The sequence below is a fragment of the Drosophila suzukii genome, chromosome X (assembly GCF_043229965.1).
Source record: "Drosophila suzukii chromosome X, CBGP_Dsuzu_IsoJpt1.0, whole genome shotgun sequence".
Taxonomy (NCBI): Eukaryota; Metazoa; Arthropoda; class Insecta; order Diptera; family Drosophilidae; genus Drosophila; species Drosophila suzukii.
The window spans coordinates 22,582,566-22,594,079 of NC_092084.1; the positions used below are offsets into that span (position 1 = coordinate 22,582,566).

General features: G+C 43.0%; 2 protein-coding genes across 6 annotated transcripts; one reads left to right on the forward strand and one right to left on the reverse strand.

Moving 5' to 3' along the window:
• The first annotated feature begins 606 nt into the window (after positions 1–606).
• Positions 607–2,260, forward strand: LOC108004676 (uncharacterized). Of its 2 annotated transcripts, none has more exons than XM_017067662.4 (3): positions 607–750; positions 1,340–1,694; positions 1,767–2,260. In XM_017067662.4, exons 1-3 carry the CDS (start codon positions 739–741, stop codon positions 2,129–2,131), a joined length of 732 nt encoding a protein of 243 aa, XP_016923151.1. In that variant the 5' UTR covers positions 607–738; the 3' UTR covers positions 2,132–2,260. The 2 variants fall into 2 exon arrangements, with proteins under 2 accessions (XP_016923151.1, XP_016923152.1); XM_017067663.4 differs by having other exon boundaries at positions 608–750; positions 1,340–1,688.
• LOC108004675 (acid phosphatase type 7) lies at positions 2,192–11,098 on the reverse strand. Of its 4 annotated transcripts, none has more exons than XM_017067660.4 (4): positions 10,685–11,087; positions 3,141–3,651; positions 2,516–3,077; positions 2,192–2,453 (listed from the first exon to the last, which is right to left on the reverse strand). In XM_017067660.4, the coding sequence occupies exons 1-4, from the start codon at positions 10,824–10,826 to the stop codon at positions 2,313–2,315; spliced, it is 1,356 nt and encodes a 451-aa protein (XP_016923149.2). In that variant the 5' UTR covers positions 10,827–11,087; the 3' UTR covers positions 2,192–2,312. The 4 variants fall into 4 exon arrangements, with proteins under 4 accessions (XP_016923149.2, XP_070853569.1, XP_016923147.1 ...); XM_017067658.4 differs by lacking the exons at positions 2,192–2,453; positions 2,516–3,077; positions 3,141–3,651 and adding exons at positions 3,839–4,742; positions 5,094–5,437; positions 5,978–6,141 and having other exon boundaries at positions 10,685–11,098; XM_017067657.4 differs by lacking the exons at positions 2,192–2,453; positions 2,516–3,077; positions 3,141–3,651 and adding exons at positions 6,350–7,805; positions 7,877–8,223; positions 8,815–9,008 and having other exon boundaries at positions 10,685–11,098.
• Positions 11,099–11,514: the final 416 nt, after the last annotated feature.

Consider the following 11,514-nt stretch of genomic DNA (forward strand, 5'->3'; position numbering starts at 1 on the left):
GATCAAACCATTAAACAGTGAACTGTTTCTCATTCGATTTTGCGAAAATTAATTTGGGTATACTGGTTTGATCTTATATATGCCAGTTTTTTATAAATACATTTTTTATAAGAAATGAGTGTTTAAAATATATTTTTTAAATTTATTTTGAATAGGGTTTTTTCCTTAAGTCAGAAAAGCTATGACCTAAGTGAACAATCAGTTCAAAAGCTTACTAATAATCATAAATATTCGATTTTATGAGCTCTTTTTTTTAAAAAAAGTAAGGGGATATGGAATATTTGGCGTTTAATGTTAAAATGAGTATTATTTATAAATGTAGTCATTATCCAAATATTCCCTTAACTTGTGTTCCTAAAATTCTTTCATAATGTCAAGAAATAAAATCTCCTTAAATTAGAACTCAACGAGTATGGATGTTTCATTGTATTCACAATCCTAACGGGTATTAAGACGGGACCCTTCACCATATCATTTGACAAAGTGGCTCGTGGCATGCGTCATAAGGCAAATCTGTGAGATGCAGCAGTAGTCTGAGCCACTGGGCTCCAACTTCGCGGGTCTCTCTCTCGCTGGGATTGGATTGGAATTGGGCTCGTTGTTCGGTGGGTATAAAAGCGACTGCTGGGCCGGCAGTGGAATCATTAGACAAGTGTCGAACGGCGCGTGCGCAACCAAGTCTTAGAGGAGCAGTTAGCCACCAGTAATCAGCGAACACCACAAACAGGCGACCACAACATGAAGTGCTTTGTAAGGAGTCGCCAAAGGATCTCTCTTGGATTATACCAACTAAATCAAAACCGTTACAAACAACTAAGGAAATCTGTTTCATTAAGTGATCCAAAATCTTAAAACATTAATATTCGAATGAAAATCGTATACAGTGTGTTCTAAAAGTTATTTTTTTTATAGTATTTTTTTTTAAATCAAGTGTCAAATTCTAAAAAAACCTTAAGTTTCTTACTTTAACCGTTTTTTTATAAGCTAACCAGCAATGCAAAAGTTTAAAAAAACAAATTTTTTATTTGAAGTATCTTTGTTTTTTTTATATTTTAAAAACGATAGTCACTAGGTAAAAAAATCTTAAATTTAAAGATATCGATTTCTTGCGACCTTTTTATAGAGCACAGGTTCAAGGATATATTCCCCATTAGATAATATTTTACCATTTTGGTAACATTTGCACTTTCTCAAATTTCAAAAAGGATTGCAACTTGATGTAAAAGAACATTTAATATTAGATGATGTTGGTTTTTGGCAACCCATTTAAGGGGCATGATTCCAAGCTGTTGTCCCCTTTATATATGATACATTTTTGTGACATTTTCTCTCCGTGCAGTTCATTCTGATAGCGACGAGCCTGGTGCTGAGTGCCTGGGCCCAGGACGCGGCGGATTCCGACCTGGAGCAGGTGGCATCGGCGTCGGCTCCGGAGGCGGTGGCTGTGGAGGATCAGGTGAGCGCCGCCAGCAGCTATGCGCCGCTGCAGGATAAGAAACAGGAGAAGCGATATGTTGGTGGATACGGTGGCTATGGAGCAGGATACGGAGGAGGCTACGGCGCAGGATACGGGGGCTATGGAGGCTACGGTTCTGGCTTGGCCGGTGGATATGGAGGAGCCTACGGCAGTGGCGTTGGAGTGGATGGCTACTACAACCCGTACAGCTCGCGATCTCTGGGTGGATTAGGTGAGGGTGAGAGTGAAAAGAGGGCGCGTTCTGGACTGCAGGGACTCCTTAATGACCCACCGATGTCTTCCTCTTCAGATGGCGCTGCAGTGGCTGGTTATGGAGGCTACGGATCCGCTCTCGGTGGCTATGGATCCGGCCTGGGCGGCTACGGCTCTGCCCTGGGTGGTTATGGATCAGGCGTGGGCGTGGGAGGCTATGCTGGTTCCTACAACTCGAATCCCTATGCGCTATCCTACTACAATGGCAGGCTGGGCGCCGGAGCCGGCACTGGGTATCCGTACTACAACACCCGATTCGGTGCCGGAGGATACCCATCCAGCTACTACACGAGCAACTATGGCAACAGCGTGGTCGGCGGTGGACTGGGCGCCCTGGGCGGAGTGCCGCCCATCGGATCTGGCTACAACTACGGCTCCGGCATCTCGGGCACCGTCTACTAGACGGAGCTGAAGAGCTGGTCAGCCGGACCAGCGTAACGTTCAAGATCTAAGCTAGTGGAATTTATTTTTTTTCTTCGATATTTTTTTCTAACTTTATTTTTATTAAAAGATGCTATAAAACAAAAAGAATTGTTAAGTCATGTTTAAGTAGGAATTTAGGACATTAGATAGGGAAGTAATCTCATTGGGGAGGTGGATAGGAGCCATGCTTGTCCTTGATCACCCAGAAGGAGTCCACAATGGCGCCATCCTGGTCGTCGGACACCTGCTCGAAGTGCAGATGGGTGGCATTGTGGGCCTTCAGTCGGGTGTAACCATAATCCTGCAAAGATTATAACGAGTATTAAGGTTAATAGGTTCTTAAAAAATCATCCATTCATTTACATTGCTGTGGTAGGCATTCCAGGCGGGCAGGGCGTGTGAGAAGGGTTCGCGCTCCTCCTTGCAGCCGGCGGAACCGGTAATGATCTGTATGGGCGCCTTGGGATTCGTGTATGGCGCCTCTGCACTGCCGTTGTACACCTTAAAGTCGTAGATTGGCCAGAGGCGGGTGTAGAAGTGCTCATGCGCAAAGAACTCCACATCGACGCCATGCTTGTAAAAGAGATCCTCCAGGCCGAACCACTTGAGCATGGGCAGACCCTGGCGGATGTACGTCTCCAGCTGGGCATTGCAATCGTACTCCTTGTCATCGCTGCAGTACATCGGTCGGTGGCCGTAGGTAATAATCCACGGTCGCTTGGCCCGGTTCTCGGGCAGATTCGCCTCGGCCAGGTCGCGCTCCAGCCACTCGAATTGCTTGGTCAGCAGCTTGAAGCCATAGCCGAGAAAGTAGTAGACCTCTGTGGAGAAGGAGACGAAGTGCACGGGTCCCAGGTTGAAGCTATACCACAAACTATCCGTATCGCCTGGCATATTGAAGCGGGCGCGATAATTGGAGAAGTTGCTGTAGGTAATCCAATACAGGTTAGTTAAGTTTTTGTGATGATCTTAGGTCTGCACTACTCACTACTTCTCCTCGTGATTGCCCGGACAGACCATGTAGGGCACATAGGCAGCCACCGATTCGATCTGCCTCATAAAGGCATCACCCACGGCCGCGTTCGAGGTGTCCATGTCGTAGGCAAAGTCACCCACATGGATGATGGCATCGTACATGCCGCGCTCCGTGTCCTGCTGAAGTCGTCCCATCGACTGGGCATTCTCGTTGCCCATGTCACCAAAGATGGCCAATGAGGGTGACCACTTTTCGCCCGCCGGCGGCGTTTTGAAGCTGAACACCGACGACCAGCCCAGGGGACTGCCGCAGGAGTACTCGTATCGGGTGTCCGGCTCCAGATCCTTCAGCTCCACATTGTGTATGTACTGGATGCGAGCCTTTTTGCCGCCGTCCACGAATCGCTGCCAGGTTCCATTCACCGTGGTCAGCTTATCGTTGAGATAGTTCCGGGCGAACTGCACCACCGAGGCGTTGGGGGAGCCACGCGTCGACCAGGTCACAACAATATCACGCAGGTTGTCTACAACGAAATTCACCAACTGGGATTAAAATGTTGTCTATATCTTAACTATTTCTTATTTTTTCCCCCACATAGTATTCCAATTTATGTGATTATTTCTACAGGCCAAAGGTAAAATAAATTTATATTCAAGGGTTCATACTTAAGATTGCAAATATTGAAAATGCCACCTTCTTATAATCATTCTCACTCATCGGTAGTTTATTTGATTTGTGTATATTCTGATTACATTTAATAATATTTATATAGTCATGTGTATTATTATAAGATATAAGGTTTTCGCTAAGTACTTTAAATACAGGACGGTTTTTTCTTATGAGAGTGAACCCCTTTTCTAAAATACTTTAGCATAGATTGTGTAAATTATCACAGGTTTTCAATTGAGATCAGGCGCGGGAATGGGATCGTATGGTCCATGCTTGTCCTTGATCACCCAGAAGCGATCGATGACCTCGCCCTTCTTGTCATCGGACACCTGCTCGAAATACAGATGGGTGCGGTTGTGGGCCTTCAGCCGGAGATAGCCAAAGTCCTGGCTGTGGAAGGCGCTCCATGGAGGCATGCGCTTGAAGAATGGCTCCCTGCCCTCGTGGTTGCCAGCAGCCCCCGAAATTATGTGAATCGGGGCACCGGGATTCACATACGGCTCCGCCAGTGATCCATTGAGCACAGTATAGTTGTACATTGGCCACATGCGCTCGTAGCAATGCTCGTGGGCCCACAGCTCCACATCCACGCCGTACTGGTAGAAGAGTGGCTCCAGGCCAAAGAAATCCAGCATGGGCAGTCCCTTACGCACAATGGTCTCGTGATTGGCACAGTCATCTCCGTTGTCATTGCTGCAGTACATGGGTCGATGGCCATAGGTGATGATCCACGGACGCTTCCGGCGGTTCTCGGGTTTGTTTGCCTCGATCAAATCCCGCTCCAGCCAGTCGTACTGCATGACGATCTGCTTGATCCCAAACTGGGTGAAGTAGTAGACCTCCGTGCTGAAACCGATAAAGTGCACCGGTCCCAGGTCAAAGCTGTAGAACATGTTCTGTGATCCACCCGGCATGCTGAAGCGATTGATGTAGTGCGAGAAGTTGCTGTGGGTTCAAAGGGGAAAATCCCAGAATTAGACTAGCTAGTCACCACACACAGATTTACAGAAAGTGCCCTTAAACTTGAAAAGTCACCATAAGTTGAATTTGGCTTACTTGAAAAAATATTTCAATTAAATAAAAAATAAAGCTTAAATTGAAATAAATATTTAAATTAGTTGTTTAAAATTTAATGGAAGTAAATATATACATATTTCTAGTGATACAACAACAAGGATTTTTAATAATTGAAATAAAAAAAAAGTTGTAAAAGAAAAAGGTTTTTTGATAAAGTGCGGGTAAGAAAGTGGCGCCCAACGTGTGGACGATGTGCTTGACTGTTGATGGACCACTTACTACTTCTCCTCGTGGTTGCCCACGCACACCATGTAGGGCACATAGGCGGCTATGGTCTCCACCTGGCGCATGAACTCGTCGCCCACCTCCCCGTTCTCCCAGTCCATGTCGTAGGCAAAGTCTCCCACATGGATGATGGCATCGTACTGGCCATTCTGGGTTTCACGTTGCAGCGCTGGCAGGGATGCAGCATTGACGACGCCCATGTCTCCGTAAATGGCCAGTGTGGGTGACCAGTCGCCGTGCTCGAATCGTGTGCGGAACCAATAGGTGGCGGACCAGCCCAACTCACTGCCGCAGTGGTACAGATAGGTGGTGTTCGGCCTCAGGTGGGAAAGCGTCACCTGCGATCGTATAGGTTCAGGTTGGATGTTTGTGGATTGTGGATGGTGTTCCTAGCAGAGCCCCCTTTAAGACCATATCACAGGAGGATTCTAATTTCTTGACAACTACAAAAATTAACTAATCTTAAGTTAAGACTCAAAATTTGGTTAAAAAGTATACCACACACAAATGGGTAAAATTTACCCATACGGATAGTTAAGTAACTATACAAAATAGTAACATGTATTTCGTTGTTTAACAGAAAAATCTCTATTAAATAGTATAATGATCATAAAACAGTAATTCTACTACAAAACTAATTCAGTAACTAATTCATTGGTCAAAATGGCAATCCTATTATAATGGTAAATTTTACCAACAAATATTACAAATTTACTCATATAAAAAATGATTTGTAATAATTAAAACAAAAAGTACCAGGAAAAACAAATATTTTTTTAAATATAATACTTTCCCATAAATGCAAATGTAAGAAAAAGTAAAAAAAAAACCTATTCATATCGTGATATAGTCAGTGGTCTTGGTGCGGAGTTACTCACACGATGAATATACTGGGTGGCCTTTTTGGCTCCGCCGTCCACGAATTTCGTGGGCATCTGCGCCGCCTTCACTCGATGATGCAGTCCCTCGATGCCGAACTCGCAGATCGATTCATTGGTGTTGTCGCGCGTGTTCCAGGTGACGACAATGTCGAGCACGGTTTCTGCAGGAGCACACTGATTAACTGGGGGTTGAACTTTGGATGCCACGTATTTACAAACATTTATTGGGCAAACTTAGCCCACCAAATCAACATTCTACCGTAAATAATGCGAAATAAAATATAGCTATTGAGTTAGCAAGTACTTGTTAACTTCTTGATGGAGAAAATCTTATGTCATAAAATGTACTAGCCCACGCATTAAAAACAATTGAAAGTTCAAGACATTTATTGCAATGATACTAGGGGTTTAAAATACATTTCAGTAAGTAGTCCGTTTACCTGAACTAAATATACACCTGATACTCGGATTTCGCGCACTTATTAGGAATAAAAGTAGTTTAAAATAGATATACCTTTCTATATTCAAAAGGAAATCTTAAGAAGTTTAAAATCATTAAGCTTTTCCTATTTAAGAGTAATTCCACAATTTTTAAAATTGAAATGTTTATAGTGCCATATACCAAAGGAATAATTTAGAAGGGTTTATAAAGTGGTCAAGTCCCTAAAAACCATACACATTTAAATCAATTACTGGAAAAAGTAATTAAATTGTATATATAAAATACCATATTGTTTCAAAGCTGTCGATTGTAGATTAAACTCCTTTTTAGAGGTTAAATTATACTAAGAATTAATGTAATCACTTTTTAACGTATAGAACCCGAGTACCATTTGTAAAACAGTTAGCAATCTAAGTATAGATTAAAAGTTCTTGGTATCAGCTCATGTTAAATGCTGGGATTGTAAAATTGGCTAAGTAAAAAACTGTAGTTTGTTCCGGGCTGGGGCTGAGAGATTCGAATAAGGAATGTGCCACCCTTATATGCTATAGTTTGTAAAATTGTGATCGAATCAGGTCGAGGTGAATGTGCGCTACTAATACTGCTAGTTGCTATTGATGCGTATGATGCCTTGTGGAGACTCCTTTAGCTTGGTTTCTGGTTCGGGTCAGATTATGAACGATGGTTCAATTCTGGTAGCTGCCGTGTTTGGATTTCACCAACCAAAAGTCATCGATAATGGCCCCGTCCTTGTCGTCCGACACCTGTTCGAAGTGCAGGTGGGTGCGATTGTGGGCCTTTAGCCGCGTGTAGCCGTAATCCTGGCTGTGGAACGCACTCCATTCTGGTATTTTGCCCTTGAACGGCTCCCTTCCCTCCTTGCAGCCGGCGGATCCCGTGACGATGTGCACTGGAGCACGTGGATCCTCGTAGGGCGAGCCCTTAAGCGTTCCATTGCGCACCTCGTAATTATAAATGGGCCATAGTCGCTCGTATGAGTGCTCATGGGCCCAGATGGCCACGTCCACGCCAAACTCGTAGAGCAGCGGTTCCAAACCGAACATGTGGACAAAGGGCCAACCCACCCTAGTGAGCGTCTCCGAGTGGGTACAATCGTTGTCGTTCTCGTTGCTGCAGTACATCGGCCGATGGCCGTACATGATGATCCATGGACGCTTGGCCCGATTCGCTGGCAGATTGGCCTTGGCCAGATCCTCGCGCAGCCATTCGAACTGAAAAACCAGCGGCTTCAGGCCGTAGTTGAGAAAGTAGTAGACCTCCGTGCTGATGCCCACGAAGTGAACGGGTCCCAGATCGAAGCTGTAGAACAAGTTATCCGTGCCTCCCGGCATGCTGAAGCGGGCACGATAGTTCGAGAAGTTGCTAAAACACGAACGATTAGAGCCTGCTCCTGGGAACTATTCTCCACCACCGACTACCAACTGGCTACTCACAACTTCTCCTCATGATTGCCGGGCACCACCATGTAGGGCAGATAGGCAGCCACCGACTCGATCTGCCGCATAAACTCATCCCCCACGCGCGCATTCTTTGTGTTCATGTCGTAGGCAAAGTCACCCACATGGATGATGGCATCGTACATTCCGCGCTGCGTCTCCTGCTGCAATCGGGCCAGGGATTGGGCATTCTCGTTGCCCATATCCCCGTAGATGGCCAGCGATGGCGACCAGTCGACGGATTCGGAGGGCACCGTGCGGAACTGGAATATCGACGACCAGCCGAAGTCACTGCCACAATGGTAGGCATAGGTGGCATTCGGTTTCAGGTCCCTAAGCGTCACCTAATCGGGGTAAAAGATGAGTTTTTCTCTCTAATCTCTCTAAATCGATTTTATAATGGGTCGATTGTATGGTTAAATATAGTAAGATCCAATGCAATCCTTGAATATTCTTGAAAAACAAACTTGTTGTTCGTTGAAAGAGCGATTGTAGTATTTAAATATTTTTATCAGCTACACGACTCAGCTGCTAGTCCTCAAAACCCATTTGTTTGCCTAAAGATTTTAATCATTAAATGGATTTATATAAACAAATATTGTAAAGCTGGTCATTAATCTCAGGGGTTTTGAGCCAGATATACAGTCTCTCTATCATTTGTTATTTCTATAAATTGTATTGTAAACTTTTCGATAATAAAAATTTGTTTCATTGTTAGCAAACGAATACCTAGACCAAAACAACTGAAGAACTTATCATTTGTGTATCTAAGATAAGTTAACGTAACGTAACATGAAAACGCAAAACAATTACCGAATAGAAAACTTAAAAATGGTCCTTCAAGACGGATTATTGCTAGTAAATATTCAAGGATTGCATCTCCTTCACTCTCCCATAAATCGACCCACTCAAATCGGTTGAGTTCTCCGGCATACCCTGTGGATGAACTGCGTGGCCTGCTTGTGGCCGCCGTCCACGAACTTGGTGGCCGTGCCACGGGCCTGTTGGCTGAGCTCGGCCTGTCCGGCCACCAGCTGGCCGTACTCCACCACGCTGGCGGCACCCACTTCCGGATCCGGCGGCAGGCTGCGCGTGGACCAAGTGACGACTATCTCGCTATCGGTGTGTTCTGGTCCAGAGCAAAGCGGATGTCGGGAAACGGGGGAGCGGAAAAGAAAAACAAACTTGAGCTATTTCGTTTTGCCAAAGTTGGTGTGGATCGAAAATAAAAAGAAAACAAATAAAGCCGCTTACAATTTCAAAAAATATTGGCATAAATACTGATTAATTTCACCGATCATATAATATTTGAAAAATTTGATAATAAAGATTTGTTATTTTACGTTGAGGCTTAGTAGAATCGCAAATGATTATCAGTAATGGATTTTAGAACCCAATTTCAAATCGGTTCTGCCAAATTGGATTTGAATCCGTAACGGGAGCAGGGTCGTGAAATCATTCATGACCAAATATTATTGTTTGATAATCTAATATTTTTGCTTTGATGCGAGGCTCTTTTGTTTTTGTTTTCTTATCGCATCCCCAGAAGAAACTAGAACACAAAGCACTAACGGTCGAATGACGATCGCCCTTATCGGCAAATGGGGCCCCACTGGGAGCCAAAGTCTATGACTCTTTCGAATGCATTTCAGGGTTTATATAGTAAGTTTGCCAATGCCTACGTTATCGTAGAATACATATACAAAGCTACACCAGATAAGTGGGATTAGGCCGATTTTTGGGGGAGTCACCTGATTACGAAAGTGCTGCCAAGCGGCTCACGTTTCCAATCTCGTTCGATTATTTTTGCCAATCACATCACACAGCGATCAAGTTTAAGGTTGTTCACGACCATATTTAAAATGGCACATAAGTAACTTATTTTAATTTTTTAGGAATATTAAATTTCCATTTCCCCAAGTGATATATAAATGTTTTTTCTTATAAATCTTTAAACATAAAGTTGCTTATCTGATTTTCTGTTGATTCTGATTATCGAATTTTCAAATGATCAGTGATCAAATTTCTAATTAAATAAGTCTTGTTGGATAATTTTAATTCCAATGTTCTTTAATTATGCACATGTATTAATTCAAGGTTCACAAATATTTAATCTGCTTACGTACAATCATAAACAAATAATGGTTACTGTTTCAATTCGTTGGGTCCATTTTATTGCTGAATCAGCAGGAAATGTTGAAAGTGTTCATATCGGACTGGCTTATTTAATTTGGAAGCAATGGTAATTTTGAAAAGGGTCTTCTATGAATTCCACAAAGATAAGGCTTCTTTGAAAGATTTTTTTACTTTATAATTCTAATATAAATAATTCCAATGCAAATTGTAATCAGCAATCCCAGCTGATGAGCAGACACATTGATTACTAATGCAGGGAGTGAATCTGGGCGGGATCGAGGGGCAAATACTGATATTACTCGATAAAAGCCCTGGGAATTGCGCACTCTACGATCGTTGCTTTTACAGAGAAAGGAAAGTTAGAATACATGGTACTACATGTAATAATCTAATAATCATATGCCAGAACTTGGACAAAATATTTAAAAACATATATTTTGAAAATACCATTCTATAAAAATCTTAAGTAAATCGAAGGGCTGCTGTGGGATTTGAACCCAGGCTTATCTGAGTAAATCCAATATTTGAACCCTGGAAATTTAAAATCTAACCCGATTTACCCCAACAGAAATGTTACACCGATTTATTCCAGTGTAGAGTGGAATAATAGAAATACAACAGTGCAGGTGCGTATAATTTACATAATGCCAAAAGCGATGAAGCACTCACCTCCAAATGCCAGATGCACTTGCTCCGGCTGATAGTGGACAATCTTGACCTCTGCAGTGGACACCTGCTGGGAAAGGGTCAGGATTCCCGGCAGAAGAAGCAGCAGCAGCGACGCCAGCAGTGGAAGTTCCAGGCGCTGCATTTTAACCGTTGCTATTTGTTGTTGCTCTTCAATTCGATAGGTCACAAAAACGCCGTCAGCAATAACATTGCCAAATCACAATTGCGTCGTTGGCGAAGTCGGGCACTTTGTTACGGGAATCGCGGGGAATGGAAATGCAGTGGATTTGGATCTCTGGAGAGCGACAAATGCGCTAGCGGGAACAACAAAAAATGAGCACTAATATGGAAATATCCAGCAATTTATAAGCGCAGCAAAACAACAACACAACAACAATCCGGGAGCAGTGTGACCTTGGCCGGCTAACTGCAAATGGCAGGGTTATCGATTGTTGGCTCGTCGCAACTATCGATAGAGCGCGATAAGTGAGCGCGCGTTTTGAACTCCTTTCGAAAATAAGTAAATTGTGAGTGACACAAAACTCAGCACTGCCGCTGGTAAGATAGATTTTCTAAACATTTTTTTGGAGCAAACGGTTTAAATATATATAAAAAATATGCCTGCTTTAATTAAAGCTTCAAAAATTGTATTTTAAATTTTATATAATTTTTTAAATTTAAACTTCATACAACTCATGCAATATATAACTAATAGAGTTGCTATTTGTTATAGTTTTACTATTAAAAAACAGATGAAACATGTTTTCAAAATCTATAAAGGAATATTTAAGAACTTTTTAAGGCTTAATAACTTGTTAATATCCCTTATT

What these genes read in the sequence shown, in the direction of transcription:
- LOC108004676 (XM_017067662.4), top strand. An exon ending in TCTGGGTGGATTAGGTGAGG is followed by an intron (nt 1,695 to 1,766) that starts GTGAGAGTGAAA and finishes CTTCCTCTTCAG; the next exon opens with ATGGCGCTGCAGTGGCTGGT.
- LOC108004675 (XM_017067657.4), bottom strand. Translation starts at nt 10,826, where the DNA reads ATGCAGCGCCTGGAACTTCCACTGCTGGCGTCGCTGCTGCTGCTTCTT. An exon ending in CCACGCAGTTCATCCACAGG is followed by an intron (nt 8,224 to 8,814) that starts GTATGCCGGAGA and finishes TACCCCGATTAG; the next exon opens with GTGACGCTTAGGGACCTGAA. An exon ending in GGCAATCATGAGGAGAAGTT is followed by an intron (nt 7,806 to 7,876) that starts GTGAGTAGCCAG and finishes TTCGTGTTTTAG; the next exon opens with CAACTTCTCGAACTATCGTG.